Raw genomic sequence first — 17,986 nt, forward strand, 5'->3', positions numbered from 1 at the left:
CCAGGGCATAACTTACAACCCTTGCCCTGATAGCTTTAGGGGAGTGTCCTCCTCAAAAACATAATTTCTATAAGAAAATCCACAACACTGAACAAAATGGCTATCTAAAAATTCTGATTGGATGTGTTTGGGGAAAACGTGGGCGAGAGAGGGGGGCTAGTTGCCCTCAAATCACTTTCGACTATTAAAAAGGGCCCTAGACCTTTGAATTTACCATGGAATGAGCCCTTTTTTAAGTTTCTACGAAAAAAATTTCAATAAAAACTTGTATACCCCAGGGCATAACTTATAACCCTTGCCCTGAAGACTTGCCCAGTGAGGGGAGTGTCCTACTCAAAAGTATAATTTTCTGAATTTTAACTGCGTGGAACAAAATGGCCATCTCAAAATTTTTATTAATAATAATAATAATAACTCTTTATTTCCATACTAGCTTATAGCTAGCAGCGGACGAAAATATAACAACAAGAAAATATAACACATGAGATCAGATAAATAAATATAAAAATAAATAAACTTTTTCACAACTTTTTATAGATTTCCATTTCAACTAGTTCCTCATCATAGTGGTTCACGAAGTATGGAACAAACGATGATGGGTACCTTTTTTATGCCTTTCGGGGTGGGGGACAAAGGAGTTGGAATGACGAACTAAGGGCTCCTTTACGTGTTTTTGGCCGACTGATCTGTGATTCCTGGAAATCCGGTAATATTTTGCGATGGACTTTACAGTTAAGACATTTTTTTCCGAAATGCATCGTGAGATCGTGGTGCCTTTCAGATAGTTTCTGAAGCCTCAGTTTCTGCAGACTGTCCTCATAGGATGTATAGTTTGCCCCAAGCATTATTTGGCACGCCCGCTTCTGAGTATTTTCAAGCTTTTCGGTTTGGATAGCCGTTAGACCTGGGTGCCAAACGGGACAAGCATACTCGGTTTGCGATCGGACATACATACAGTATAGACTGCGCATAATGGAAATTTGGATATTGAACCGCGTTAGGCAAGCAAAGGATTTTAGGCATAGGGAAGCCTTTTGGAGGATAGACTCTATATTTGGATCCCATTTAGGTTGCTTTTGAAAATTACTCTTAGGATTCTTATTTCATCTTTAGTTGTAAGTTCAGTGTCTTCTTGGGATGGAATTGAAGATTTTAAAAAGCTAACACGTAGAATTTGGCTCTTGGTTTTACTAACTGTAAGCATTACATCTTCAAGATTATGCTTTAGCTGGGAAAATATTGATGAGGTGATTTCCTCTGCTAGGCTCGCTAAGGTACGGAATGATATGCTTGACAGGTCGTCAGCAAACTTGTAGCGACTTTGTATTTGTTCTAGGACGGGGTTAAAAACAACCGAAAAGATCAGTGGTCCTAATTCTGTCCTTTGGAGTGCTCCGCACCACATGTCTAGGGATTTGGATGCTTCATCCTGTATGAGTGAAACACATTGGTTTCGATTGTGCAGGAAGCTTGCAACCATTCTCACAAGAAACTGTCGAGCATCCATTTCTTTAGCTCGGTTAATAGCTATCAGGTGTTGAATGCTGTCAAACGCCTTTACTATATCGCTGAGAAGGATTTCTGCGTATGTCTCTTCCTTCTCGAGATGTTTCATCAGATCGTCAAGAAGAAATACAAGATAGTGGGTAGTATTATGTCCAGGCCTGAAACCAAATTGCCGTGTTTGGCAATTGGATGTGTTTGGGGAAATGAGGGCGTGGATGAGGCGTTAGTTGCCTTCCAATTACTTTCGACTATTAAAAAAGGCACTAGCCATTTCAATTTCTAATCGAATTAGCCTTTTTTGAAGTTTCTACGACAACGCGTTCTATAAAAACTTTACATGCCCCAGGGCATAACTTACAACCCTAATCCTGGGGGCTGTGAGGGGATTGTTATCCTCAAAGACCTAATTTAAAGAGCTTAAAACTACGTTCAATAAAATGGCTATCTCAAAATTGTGATTTGATGTGTTTGGGGGAAAGGTAGGCATGCGAGGGGGGTTAATTGCTATCCAATGACTTTCGAATATTAAAAAATGCAATAGCCTTTTCAACTTTCAATCTAATGAGTCCTTTTTGAAGTTTCTACAACAACGCTTTCTATAAAAACCTTATATGCCCCTTGGGTATAACTTACAACCCTTGTCCTGAAGGCTGTGGGGGAGTGTCCTACTCGAAAACCTAATTTATATCTAGAAATGAGCTACTCCGAACAAAACTTTCATCTCAAATTTTTGATGGGATGTATTTTGGGATATGGTGGGTGTGGAAGGGGTTTTAGTTGCCTTCCAATCACTGTCGACATTTAAAAAGGGCACAAGCCACTACAATTTCCAATTGAATGAGCCCTTTTCGAAGTTTCTACGACAACTTCTTAGATACGAAGTGCCCTGTTCTAAAGGAAAACAATAAAATAAATAATACATTGTGTCAACATCGTTCTTGTATGCCTTCAGGGCATAACCCAAAACCCGTGCCCCGAGGGTTGTGGGGGGGGTGTCCTCCTCAAAAACATATTTTCTATCTGAAAATCAACTACGCTGAACAAAATGGCTATCTCAAAATTTTTATTTGATGGGTTTGGGGGAATGATGGGCATAGAGGGGGGGGGGCTAGTTGCCCTCCAATCACTTTTGATTATTAAAAATGGCACTATGACTTTGAATTTCCAATCGAATGAGCATTTTTTGAAGTTTCTATGACAACGCATTCTATAAAAACCTTATATGCCCCCAGGGCATAACTTAAAACCCTTGCCCCGAGGGTTGTGGGGGAGTGTCCTCCTCAAAAACATATTTCCTATGTGGAAATCAACTACGCTGAACAAAATGGCTATCTAAAAATTTTGATTGGGTGTGTTTGGATGTAATGGTTGGGGGGGGGGGGGGCTAGTTGCCCTCCAATCACTTTCGGTTATTAAAAAGAGCACTAGCCACTCCAATTTCCAATCGAATGAGCCCTTTTCGAAGTTTCTACGACAACTCCTTCGATACGAAGTGCCCGGGCATGGAGAAAGGAGAAAAATAAATAATACATTGTGCCAACATCGTTCTTATATGCCCTCAGGGCATAACTTAAAACCCTTGCTCCGAGGGTTCTGGGGGAGTGTCCTCCTCAAAAACATATTTCCTATCTGGAAATCAACTACGCTGAACAAAATGGCTATCTCAAAATTTTGATTGGATGTGTTTGGATGTAATGGTTGTGGGGGGGGGGCTAGTTGACCTCCAATCACTTTCGGTTATTAAAAAGAGCACTAGCCACTCCAATTTCCAATCGAATGAGCCCTTTTCAAAGTATCTACGACAACTCCTTCGATACGAAGTGCCCGGGCATGGAGAAAGGAGAAAAATAAATAATACATTCTGCCCACGTCCTTCTTTACTTAGGCAGAGCTATCGTGCTGCCTATGATTTTGAATATGCGGATTTTAAAAAATTTGAATAGAAAAGAAGTTTGCTACTAAAAGAAGTTTGATTAAACAGAAGTTTGCTACTAAAAGTGTTTTTTAAACAGAGCAGAAGAAATAATGACTTAAGATGGGAACAAACCCTTAAAATAACAACAACACCAGGGAGTTTAGGTTAGACTGTAAGTGCTAACATATAATTTGTCTTATTACAACGAAAATACAGAATTTATCTCCGATGTTTTTCCAATTTCGTGTTACATCTGTAAATGATGAATTCCATTACATCAACTCAGGTGGTAATTCTTCTTAAAAGAAGCATTTTTTTACATTACAGTTTAAACCCGGCAATTAGCATTGTTAACCCAAAATCACAAAACTGAAAACAAGAACATCGCTAGGTTATCTTTTCCAGGAGGATGGCAAATTTCCGGAGAGAGGGACACATTTCTACTGAATAGGTGTGATGGTAAGGAATTAATACATTTTATCGGTTAAAAGGTACGTGTTAAAAGGTAGCAGTATCTTCACTAAAATGAAAATGACTTCCACAAGCACTTTCCACTGATGTAAACAGATTCCATTAAATCTGAGTATTAGGGAAAAATAACTTAAAAATTAGAGAGGGAGTCGCCAGGAAACTATGCTACCCCAAATCCCCCCAAAAAAACTCAGGGAGTTCTATAATTTGCATTGTTCCTCATTGACGGTATAAATCTAGCTCTGTGCACACTTAACCCTAAAATTGTAATACAGAAAAAGAATAATGACATACCAAACTTGACTCGGCAGTATTCATGTGGATCTGATTCCCAGAGTTCAGCATCTTGACGGGTGAAGCATAGCAACGGAAACAAAATATTCTGAATCACCATTTGGATGTGGGGTTTTAAAAGCTTCCAGCATACAGCGTGCTCTAAAATATAGTGTTGTACAAGGTAGCTCTTTAAATTGACACAGACATGCTTATTTTGAAAGTTTTAAGAATTTATATGCATTCAATTTTCTAGGTAGGAATATGAAAGAGTAATGATAGATAGGATAAAAGATCTGCAAAATTATTTTCTGCACAGTTTAACTGCACAATTTGTAATCTGGATGAAGCCCTACTTAAACCTGCCAATAAGTGCCTAATGTTATTTTGGAAACAAAACTAAGCACCAGGGAACCAAGTTGGAATCGATTTAAGTCGGGGACACAATAACGCAAAATGAAATAGGAAAAAAGAAGTTTTTACATTCTCCAAATAAACAGTAGACCAATTGAAAAAAAACAAACTAAATTAACCACTAATAAAAATTATAAACAACTTTCTAATTCGTACATCAAGAAGCAAATGGTAAATTTAATTAGTCAATATGACGGGAATATAATTCAAAATGTGCGTTTAACACATACAAATAATCGTTAGACATTATGTTGGGCAAAACAATTAGACGCTGGCTTAAGAGGTTTTATACTTACCACCCTACCCAAACCCAAGTTTACATTGGTAGTAATATAATTTTTAACGGGCATGATCTCTTTCAGATTTTCCAGAAGTAGGAGAAAAGATTTGAACAAACAAAGCTTTTAAAGTAAAGCTCTATGCTGCAGCAACATGACCTCCAACAAAATATAACCGTTGCTGAACAAGATTCAGGGAAGTTTGGAACTGCACGTGAGAGTTTCCACTGAGTCGTAGGCAAAAGAGCTTGATTGTGCTTTACAAAATAGACAAAACTACTACAAGGATTATACCCTTACACTAGCTGAGACATAGAATAATTTGGTTCTCAGTTATGAACATCGATCAAATAATGTGAACATCGAGCTTGATTGTGCTTTACAAAATAGACAAAACTATTACAAGGATTATACCCTGACATTAGCTGAGACATAGAATAATTTGGTTCTCGTTTGTGAACATCAAACAAATGATGTGAACATCGAGCTGGATTGTGCTTCACAAAATAGACAAAACTACTACAAGGATTACACTCTGACATTAGCTGAGCCATAGAATAATTTGTTTCTCATTTGTGAACATCGATCAAATAATGTGAACATCGAGCTTGATTGTCCTTTACAAAATAGACAAAACTACTACAAGGATTATACCCTGACATTATCTGAGACATAGAATAATCTGGTCCTCATTTGTGAACAACGATCAAATAATGTGAACATCGAGCTTGATTGTGCTTTACAAAATAGACAAAACTACTACAAGGATTATACCCTGACATTAGCTGAGACATGGAATAATTTGGTTCTTATTTGTGAACATCGATCAAATAATGTGAACATCGAGCTTGATTGTGCTTTACAAAATAGACAAAACTACTACAAGGATTATACCCTGACATTAGCTGAGACAAAGAATAATTTGGTTCTCATTCGTGAACATCGATCAAATAATGTGAACATCGAGCTTGATTGTGCTTTACAAAATGGACAAAACTACTACAAGGATTATATCCTGACATTAGCTGAGACATGGAATAATTTGGTTCTCATTTGTGAACATCGATCAAATAATGTGAAAATCAAGCTTGATTGTGCTTTACAAAAGAGACAAAACTATTACAAGGATTATACCCTGACATTAACTGAGACATAGAATAATTTGGTTCTCGTTTGTGAACATCAATCAAATGATGTGAACATCGAGCTGGATTGTGCTTCACAAAATAGATAAAAACTACTACAAGGATTATACCCTGGTGTAAGCTGAGCCATAGAATAATTTGGTTCTCATTTGTGAACATCGATCAAATGATGTGAACATCGAGCTTGATTGTGCTTTACAAAATAGACAAAACTACTACAAGGATTATACCCTGACATTGGCTGAGACAAGGAATAATTTGGTTCTCATTTGTGAACAACGAGCTTGATTGTGCTTTACAAAATAGACAAAATGACTACAAGGATTATACCCTGACAATAGCTGAGACAAGAAATAATTTGGTTCTCATTTGTGAACAACGATCAAATAATGTGAACATCGAGCTTGATTGTGCTTTACAAAATAGACAAAACTACTACAAGGATTATACCCTGGCATTAGCTGAGACATAGAATCATTTGGTTCTCATTTGTGAACATCGATCAAATAATGTGAACATCGAGCTTGATTGTGCTTTACAAAATAGACAAAACTACTACAAGGATTATACCCTGACATTAGCTGAGACATAAAATAACTTGGTTCTCATTTCTGAACATCGATCAAATAATGTGAACATCGAGCTTGATTGTGCTTTACAAAATAGACAAAGTACTACAAGGATTATACCCTGACATTAGCTGAGACAAGGTATAATTTGGTTCTCATTTGTGAACATTGATCAAATAATGTGAACATCGAGCTTGATTGTGCTTTACAACATAGACAAAACTACTACAAGGAGAATACCCTGACATTAGCTGAGACATACAATAATTTGGTTCTCGTTTGTGAACATCAATCAAATGATGTGAACATCGAGCTGGATTGTGCTTCACAAAATAGACAAAACTACTACAAGGATTATACCCTGGCATTAGCTGAGCCATAGAATAATTTGGTTCTCATTTGTGAATATCGATCAAATAATGTGAACATCGAGCTTGATTGTGCTTTACAAAATAGACAAAACTACTACAAGGATTATACCCTGACATTAGCTGAGACATAGAATACCTTGGTTCTCATTTCTGAACATCGATCAAATAATATGAACATCGAGCTTGATTGTGGTTTACAAAATAGACAAAGCTACTACAAGGATTATACCCTGACATTAGCTGAGACAATGTATAATTTGGTTCTTATTTGTGAACATTGATCAAATAATGTGAACATCGAGCTTGATTGTGCTTTACAAAATAGACAAAACTACTACAAGGATTATACCCTGACATTAGCTGAGACATGGAGTAATTTGGTTCTCATTTGTGAACATCGATCAAATAATGTGAACATCAAACTACTACAAGGATTATACCCTGAAATTAGCTGAGACATAGAATAATTTGGTTCTCGTTTGTGAACATCAATCAAATGATGTGAAGTTCGAGCTGGATTGTGCTTCACAAAATGGACAAAACTACTACAAGGATTATACCCTGGCATTAGCTAAGCCATAGAATAATTTGGTTCTCATTTGTGAACATCGATCAAATAATGTGAACATCGAGCTTGATTGTGCTTTACAAAATAGACAAAGCTACTACAAGGATTATACCCTGACATTAGCTGAGACAAGGTATAACCTGGTTCTCATTTGTGAACATAGATCAAATAATGTGAAAATCGAGCTTGATTGTGCTTTAAAAAATTGTCAAAACTACTACAAGGAGTATAACCTGACTTTAGCTGAGACATTGAATAATTTGGTTCTCATTTGTGAACATCGATCTAATAATGTGAAAATCGAGCTTGATTGTGCTTGACAAAATAGACAAAACTACTACAAGGATTATACCCTGACATTAGCTGAGCCCTGGATTAATTTGGTTCTTATTTGTGAACATCCATCAAATAATGTGAACATCGAGCTTGATTGTGCTTTACAAAATAGACGAAACTACTACAAGGATTATACCCTGACATTAGCTGAGACATGGAAGAATTTTGTTCTCATTTGTGTACATCGATCAAATAATGTGAACATCGAGCTTGATTGTGCTTTACAAAATAGACAAAGCTACTACAAGGATTATACCCTGACATTAGCTGAGACAAGGAATAATTTGGTTCTCATTTGTGAACATCGATCAAATAATGTGAACACCAAGCTTGATTGTGCTTTAGAAAATAGACAAAACTACTACAAGGAGAATACCCTGACATTAGCTGAGACATACAATAATTTGGTTCTCGTTTGTGAACATCTATCAAATGATGTGAACATCGAGCTGGATTGTGCTTCACAAAATAGACAAAACTACTACAAGGATTATACCCTGGCATTAGCTGAGCCATAGAATAATTTGGTTCTCATTTGTGAATATCGATCAAATAATGTGAACATCGAGCTTGATTGTGCTTTACAAAATAGACAAAACTACTACAAGGATTATACCCTGACATTAGCTGAGACATAGAATACCTTGGTTCTCATTTCTGAACATCGATCAAATAATATGAACATCGAGCTTGATTGTGGTTTACAAAATAGACAAAACTACTACAAGGATTATACCCTGACATTAGCTGAGACAAGGTATTATTTGGTTCTTATTTGTGAACATTGATCAAATAATGTGAACATCGAGCTTGATTGTGCTTTACAAAATAGACAAAACTACTACAAGGATTATACCCTGATATTAGCTGAGACATGGAATAATTTGGTTCTCATTTGTGAACATCGATCAAATAATGTGAACATCGAGCTTGATTGTGCTTTACAAAATAGACAAAGCTACTACAAGGATTATACCCTGACATTAGCTGAGACATGGACTAATTTGGTTCTCATTTGTTAACATAGATCAAATAATGTGAAAATCGAGCTTGATTGTGCTTTACAAAATAGACAAAGCTACTACAAGGATTATACCCTGACATTAGCTGAGACATGGAGTAATTTGGTTCTCATTTGTGAACAACGATCAAATAATGTGAACATCGAGCTTGATTGTGCTTTACAAAATAGACAAATCGACTACAAGGATTATACCCTGACATTAGCTGAGACATGGAATAATTTGGTTCTTATTTGTGAACATCGATCAAATAATGTGAACATCGAGCTTGATTGTGCTTTACAAAATAGGCGAAACTACTACAAGGATTATACCCTGACTTTAGCTGAGACATGGAATAATTTGGTTCTCATTTGTGAACATCGATCAAATAATGTGAACATCGAGCTTGATTGTGCTTTAGAAAATAGACAAAACTACTACAAGGATTATACCCTGAAATTAGCTGAGACATAGAATAATTTGGTTCTCGTTTGTGAACATCAATCAAATGATGTGAAGTTCGAGCTGGATTGTGCTTCACAAAATGGACAAAACTACTACAAGGATTATACCCTGGCATTAGCTGAGCCATAGAATAATTTGGTTATCATTTGTGAACATCGATCAAATAATGTGAACATCGAGCTTGATTGTGCTTTACAAAATAGACAAAATTACTACGAGGATTATACCCTGACATTAGCTGAGACATAGAAAAACTTGGTTCTCATTTCTGAACATCGATCAAATAATGTGAACATCGAGCTTGATTGTGCTTTACAAAATAGACAAAACTACTACAAGGATTATACCCTGAGATTAGCTGAGACATGGAATAATTTGGTTCTCATTTGTGAACATCGATCAAATAATGTGAAAATCAAGCTTGATTGTGCTTTACAAAAGAGACAAAACTATTACAAGGATTATACCCTGACATTAACTGAGACATAGAATAATTTGGTTCTCGTTTGTGAACATCAATCAAATGATGTGAACATCGAGCTGGATTGTGCTTCACAAAATAGATAAAAACTACTACAAGGATTATACCCTGGTGTAAGCTGAGCCATAGAATAATTTGGTTCTCATTTGTGAACATCGATCAAATGATGTGAACATCGAGCTTGATTGTGCTTTACAAAATAGACAAAACTACTACAAGGATTATACCCTGACATTGGCTGAGACAAGGAATAATTTGGTTCTCATTTGTGAACAACGAGCTTGATTGTGCTTTACAAAATAGACAAAATGACTACAAGGATTATACCCTGACAATAGCTGAGACAAGAAATAATTTGGTTCTCATTTGTGAACAACGATCAAATAATGTGAACATCGAGCTTGATTGTGCTTTACAAAATAGACAAAAATACTACAAGGATTATACCCTGTCATTAGCTGAGACATAGAATAATTTGGTTCTCATTTGTGAACATCGATCAAATAATGTGAACATCGAGCTTGATTGTGCTTTACAAAATAGACAAAACTACTACAAGGATTATACCCTGACATTAGCTGAGACATAAAATAACTTGGTTCTCATTTCTGAACATCGATCAAATAATGTGAACATCGAGCTTGATTGTGCTTTACAAAATAGACAAAGTACTACAAGGATTATACCCTGACATTAGCTGAGACAAGGTATAATTTGGTTCTCATTTGTGAACATTGATCAAATAATGTGAACATCGAGCTTGATTGTGCTTTACAACATAGACAAAACTACTACAAGGAGAATACCCTGACATTAGCTGAGACATACAATAATTTGGTTCTCGTTTGTGAACATCAATCAAATGATGTGAACATCGAGCTGGATTGTGCTTCACAAAATAGACAAAACTACTACAAGGATTATACCCTGGCATTAGCTGAGCCATAGAATCATTTGGTTCTCATTTGTGAATATCGATCAAATAATGTGAACATCGAGCTTGATTGTGCTTTACAAAATAGACAAATCTACTACAAGGATTATACCCTGACATTAGCTGAGACATAGAATACATTGGTTCTCATGTGTGAACATCGATCAAATAATATGAACATCGAGCTTGATTGTGGTTTACAAAATAGACAAAGCTACTACAAGGATTATACCCTGACATTAGCTGAGACAAGGTATAATTTGGTTCTTATTTGTGAACATTGATCAAATAATGTGAACATCGAGCTTGATTGTGCTTTACAAAATAGACAAAACTACTACAAGGATTATACCCTGATATTAGCTGAGACATGGAATAATTTGGTTCTCATTTGTGAACATCGATCAAATAATGTGAACATCAAACTACTACAAGGATTATACCCTGAAATTAGCTGAGACATAGAATAATTTGGTTCTCGTTTGTGAACATCAATCAAATGATGTGAAGTTCGAGCTGGATTGTGCTTCACAAAATGGACAAAACTACTACAAGGATTATACCCTGGCATTAGCTGAGCCATAGAATAATTTGGTTATCATTTGTGAACATCGATCAAATAATGTGAACATCGAGCTTGATTGTGCTTTACAAAATAGACAAAATTACTACAAGGATTATAACCTGACATTAGCTGAGACATAGAAAAACTTGGTTCTCATTTCTGAACATCGATCAAATAATGTGAACATCGAGCTTGATTGTGCTTTACAAAATAGACAAAACTACTACAAGGATTATACCCTGAGATTAGCTGAGACATGGAATAATTTGGTTCTCATTTGTGAACATCGATAAAATAATGTGAACATCAAGCTTGATTGTGCTTTACAAAATAGACAAAGCTACTACAAGGATTATACCCTGACATTAGCTGAGACATGGAATAATTTGGTTCTCATTCGTGAACATCGATCAAATAATGTGAACTTAGACCTTGATTGTGCTTTACAAAATAGACAAAACTACTACAAGGATTATACCCTGACATTAGCTGAGACATGGAATAATTTGGTTCTCATTTGTGAACATCGATCAAATAATGTGAACATCGAGCTTGATTGTGCTTTACAAAATAGACAAATCTACTACAAGGATTATACCCTGACATTAGCTGAGACAAGGTATAACCTGGTTCTCATTTGTGAACATTGATCAAATAATGTGAACATCGAGCTTGATTGTGCTTTACAAAATAGACAAAACTACTACAAGGATTATACCCTGACATTAGCTGAGACATGGAGTAATTTGGTTCTCATTTGTGAACATCGATCAAATAATGTGAACATCGAGCTTGAATGTGCTTTACAAAATAGACAAATCTACTACAAGGATTATACCCTGAAATTAGCTGAGACATGGACTAATTTGGTTCTCATTTGTGAACATAGATCAAATAATGTGAACAGCGAGCTTGATTGTGCTTTACAAAATAGTCAAAACTACTACAAGGATTATACCCTGACTTTAGCTGAGACATGGAATAATTTGGTTCTCATTTGTGAACATCCATCAAATAATGTGAACATCGAGCTTGATTGTGCTTTACAAAATAGACAAAGCTACTACAAGGATTATACCCTGACATTAGCTGAGACAAGGAATAATTTGGTTCTCATTTGTGAACATCGATCAAATAATGTGAACACCAAGCTTGATTGTGCTTTAGAAAATAGACAAAACTACTACAAGGAGAATACCCTGACATTAGCTGAGACATACAATAATTTGGTTCTCGTTTGTGAACATCGATCAAATGATGTGAACATCGAGCTGGATTGTGCTTCACAAAATAGACAAAACTACTACAATGATTATACCCTGGCATTAGCTGAGACATAGAATAATTTGGTTCTCATTTGTGAACATCGATCAAATAATGTGAACATCGAGCTTGATTGTGCTTTACAAAATAGACAAAACTACTACAAGGATTATACCCTGACATTAGCTGAGACATAGAATACATTGGTTCTCATTTCTGAACATCGATCAAATAATATGAACATCGAGCTTGATTGTGGTTTACAAAATAGACAAAACTACTACAAGGATTATACCCTGACATTAGCTGAGACAATGTATAATTTGGTTCTTATTTGTGAACATCGATCAAATAATGTGAACATCGAGCTTGATTGTGCTTTACAAAATAGACAAAACTACTACAAGGATTATACCCTGAGATTAGCTGAGACATGGAATAATTTGGTTCTCATTCGTGAACATCGATCAAATAATGTGAACTTCGAGCTTGATTGTGCTTTACAAAATAGACAAATCTACTACAAGGATTATACCCTGACATTAGCTGAGACAAGGTATAATTTGGTTCTCATTTGTTAACATTGATCAAATAATGTGAAAATCGAGCTTGATTGTGCTTTACAAAATAGACAAAGCTACTACAAGGATTATACCCTGACATTAGCTGAGACAAGGTATAACCTGGTTCTCATTTGTGAACATTGATCAAATAATGTGAACATCGAGCTTGATTGTGCTTTACAAAATTGACAAAACTACTACAAGGATTATACCCTGAGATTAGCTGAGACATGGAGTAATTTGGTTCTCATTTGTGAACATAGATCAAATAATGTGAACATCGAGCTTGATTGTGCTTTACAAAATAGACAAAACTACTACAAGGATTATACCCTGACATTAGCTGAGACATAGAATAATTTGGTTCTCATTTGTGAACATAGATCAAATAATGTGAACATCGAGCTTGATTGTGCTTTACAAAATAGTCAAAACTACTACAAGGATTATACCCTGACTTTAGCTGAGACATGGAAGAATTTGGTTCTCATTTGTGTACATCGATCAAATAATGTGAACATCGAGCTTGATTGTGCTTTACAAAATAGACAAATCTACTACAAGGATTATACCCTGACATTAGCTGAGACAAGGAATAATTTGGTTCTCATTTGTGAACATCGATCAAATAATGTGAACACCAAGCTTGATTGTGCTTTAGAAAATAGACAAAACTACTACAAGGAGAATACCCTGACATTAGCTGAGACATACAATAATTTGGTTCTCGTTTGTGAACATCAATCAAATGATGTGAACATCGAGCTGGATTGTGCTTCACAAAATAGACAAAACTACTACAAGGATTATACCCTGGCATTAGCTGAGCCATAGAATAATTTGGTTCTCATTTGTGAATATCGATCAAATAATGTGAACATCGAGCTTGATTGTGCTTTACAAAATAGACAAAACTACTACAAGGATTATACCCTGACATTAGCTGAGACATCGAATACCTTGGTTCTCATTTCTGAACATCGATCAAATAATATGAACATCGAGCTTGATTGTGCTTTACAAAATAGACAAAACTACTACAAGGATTATACCCTGACATTAGCTGAGACAATGTATAATTTGGTTCTTATTTGTTAACATTGATCAAATAATGTGAACATCGAGCTTGATTGTGCTTTACAAAATAGACAAATCTACTACAAGGATTATACCCTGAGATTAGCTGAGACATGGAATAATTTGGTTCTCATTCGTGAACATCGATCAAATAATGTGAACTTCGAGCTTGATTGTGCTTTACAAAATAGACAAAGCTACTACAAGGATTATACCCTGACATTAGCTGAGACAAGGAATAATTTGGTTCTCATTTGTTAACATTGATCAAATAATGTGAAAATCGAGCTTGATTGTGCTTTACAAAATAGACAAAACTACTACAAGGATTATACCCTGACATTAGCTGAGACATGGAATAATTTGGTTCTCATTTGTGAACAAAGATCAAATAATGTGAACATCGAGCTTGATTGTGCTTTACAAAATAGGCAAAACTACTACAAGGATTATACCCTGACATTAGCTGAGACATGGACTAAGTTGGTTCTCATTTGTGAACATCCATCAAATAATGTGAACAGCGAGCTTGATTGTGCTTTACAAAATAGGCAAATCTACTACAAGGATTATACCCTGACTTTAGCTGAGACATGGAATAATTTGGTTCTCATTTGTGAACATCGATCAAATAATGTGAACATCGAGCTTGATTGTGCTTTAGAAAATAGACAAAACTACTACAAGGATTATACCCTGAAATTAGCTGAGACATAGAATAATTTGGTTCTCGTTTGTGAACATCAATCAAATGATGTGAAGTTCGAGCTGGATTGTGCTTCACAAAATGGACAAAACTACTACAAGGATTATACCCTGGCATTAGCTGAGCCATAGAATAATTTGGTTATCATTTGTGAACATCGATCAAATAATGTGAACATCGAGCTTGATTGTGCTTTACAAAATAGACAAAATTACTACGAGGATTATACCCTGACATTAGCTGAGACATAGAAAAACTTGGTTCTCATTTCTGAACATCGATCAAATAATGTGAACATCGAGCTTGATTGTGCTTTACAAAATAGACAAAACTACTACAAGGATTATACCCTGAGATTAGCTGAGACATGGAATAATTTGGTTCTCATTTGTGAACATCGATAAAATAATGTGAACATCAAGCTTGATTGTGCTTTACAAAATAGACAAAACTACTACAAGGATTATACCCTGACATTAGCTGAGACATGGAATAATTTGGTTCTCATTCGTGAACATCGATCAAATAATGTGAACTTAGACCTTGATTGTGCTTTACAAAATAGACAAAACTACTACAAGGATTATACCCTGATATTAGCTGAGACATGGAATAATTTGGTTCTCATTTGTGAACATCGATCAAATAATGTGAACATCGAGCTTGATTGTGCTTTACAAAATAGACAAAACTACTACAAGGATTATACCCTGACATTAGCTGAGACAAGGTATAACTTGGTTCTCATTTGTGAACATTGATCAAATAATGTGAACATCGAGCTTGATTGTGCTTTACAAAATTGACAAAACTACTACAAGGATTATACCCTGACATTAGCTGAGACATGGATTAATTTGGTTCTCATTTGTGAACATCGATCAAATAATGTGAACATCGAGCTTGATTGTGCTTTACAAAATAGACAAAACTACTACAAGGATTATACCCTGACATTAGCTGAGACATGGAATAATTTGGTTCTCATTTGTGAACATCCATCAAATAATGTGAACATCGAGCTTGATTGTGCTTTACAAAATAGGCGAAACTACTACAAGGATTATACCCTGACTTTAGCTGAGACATGGAAGAATTTGGTTCTCATTTGTGTACATCGATCAAATAATGTGAACATCGAGCTTGATTGTGCTTTACAAAATAGACAAATCTACTACAAGGATTATACCCTGACATTAGCTGAGACAAGGAATAATTTGGTTCTCATTTGTGAACATCGATCAAATAATGTGAACACCAAGCTTGATTGTGCTTTAGAAAATAGACAAAACTACTACAAGGATTATACCCTGAAATTAGCTGAGACATGGAATAATTTGGTTTTCATCTGTGAACATCCATCAAATAAAACTAATTTTTGAAAGATATCATTGACCCAGCAGAATGTAAGTCTATTCGATGCTATGCTAGTATTGCGCTTTAGATCGGTTTTTATTTCTATACAATGTGCGCTTCAAATCTCCCCGAACCTTCAAACTTAAACAAGGTCATCTCAGTCAAACATTCGGCAAAACTTAACTATTCGAAATTAAGCCCAAACCCACATAGCATTTCCATTAAAATAACTAGAATAACTAAAAAAAAAATTCTTTTTTCAGAAGAAAACGGCAATAATTCGTAAACGACTACTGATAGCATCAGCGAAAAGACAATAAAAAGTGAAAGGACATGCAAATAATTCAAAAAATAAAAAAGAAACACAAAATCAGAATTAAAGTTAGAATTACAAAAAACTAAGACTCCATTGGCGAAAAAACCACTGAAAACAGAATACAAAGCCTTATTTTATTTCTTCAGAATTGAATTTCTTGAAAAGTTCTTTCTTTTCTCAATTCTCGTGATCATATGATCTGTTGAATGAGAAGTCCGTGATTCTAACCAAATGTAAATAAGCAAAAGCATGCCAGTAACTGCTAGAATGAATAAGAGTATGGAAAACAAAGCAAACTTAAAGACAACAGGATCTTCGGCATTTAAGAATAACTCTCATCTATAAACTAGAATCAACTAGAACCACAGATCGTAAGGGTCTGTCAAAGAAAATTAGAAAAAATATAGATTCCAATAATTGTACCGCCAAACGAAGCACAGCTTTTGGTGAAAATGAGAAAGACTAACAAATTTACATATTGTCAGCTAGCGAAAGACAGTCTTGTTTTATTCTTGGAGACTACCTTAAGTTTTCAATTTTTCAGTGTCAATTCCTTCCCAGAGTCAGTATCATTATGGACAAATTTGCCATAACACTACACTATCCGAGATTATTTCTATCAGAGATTATTTGCTAACACAGGTTCACGCAGCAGTTCATGTCTCGGAAGAGGGGAGGCGTATCAAAAATCTGTTCAAACAAGAAGAGGCCTCTAAAACACTAAGAGTACATTTTTGGATTTTGTCAAATTTTTGTGGGGACAGACACGAAGGCTTTTCAGGTTTGTCATAGAGAAAAATAATCTAGTGTTGGGATTATCCAAAAACAATCATTTTCTACCTAATAACCTATCGCGTTAAATTCCTACCATAGATTGACATCGAAACTGGTTCGCTACATCAATACAGGGTAGGAATAGCACTCTCATGGAACCAACAGGTAGGCCCCTTGAGAGGGGAGGAGGGGTCAGAATCTTCACTGCCCTAGCTTCAAGGGGGTTCCCCACGACATTTTGCTATTTTTTTAATGTGGAACTTCAAAAAAGGAGTTTAATCATTTTTCTGAATAATAGGAGAGGAGGGGTATAAAAAAATTTGCTCAGGATCCAGTCTCATCTCTCAACGGCACAGGCAACAGTCAGGAATCAGAACTGAGATTTTGATTACCAAGGTACTATTTGAAGCAACTTCAGAAGTAGGCTGCTCTATGAATTGACTAAGACTTATAGGCTTGAATTTGTTCATTAACAAATAAGTTATTTCCATTCACTGACAGAAAAAAAAAATCGGTTCCATGCCTAATTAGTTGACGTTGACAAAATTTAAAACTAACATAATTAGCCTAGTTAAATACTTGAGTACTCAATGCTGCAGTATTGAAAATTCTGTTTTGTTTTTCTTAAACATCTAC

General features: G+C 35.5%; 1 protein-coding gene across 2 annotated transcripts in view; it reads right to left on the reverse strand.

Annotated features, from left to right (window-relative positions):
• Positions 1-17,986, reverse strand: part of msk (importin-7 msk) — a 165,854-nt gene that overhangs the window by 76,179 nt on the left and 71,689 nt on the right. For both annotated transcript variants that reach the window (XM_089098588.1, XM_089098583.1), the window contains exon 6: positions 4,187-4,327. In XM_089098588.1, the coding sequence (XP_088954714.1) occupies positions 4,187-4,327 (141 nt within the window). The remainder of the gene's footprint in view (positions 1-4,186; positions 4,328-17,986) is intronic.

The sequence above is a fragment of the Artemia sp. Qi Xiang Cuo genome, chromosome 2 (genome assembly GCF_049724085.1).
Source record: "Artemia sp. Qi Xiang Cuo chromosome 2, ASM4972408v1, whole genome shotgun sequence".
In the NCBI taxonomy this organism is placed as follows: Eukaryota; Metazoa; Arthropoda; class Branchiopoda; order Anostraca; family Artemiidae; genus Artemia; species Artemia sp. Qi Xiang Cuo.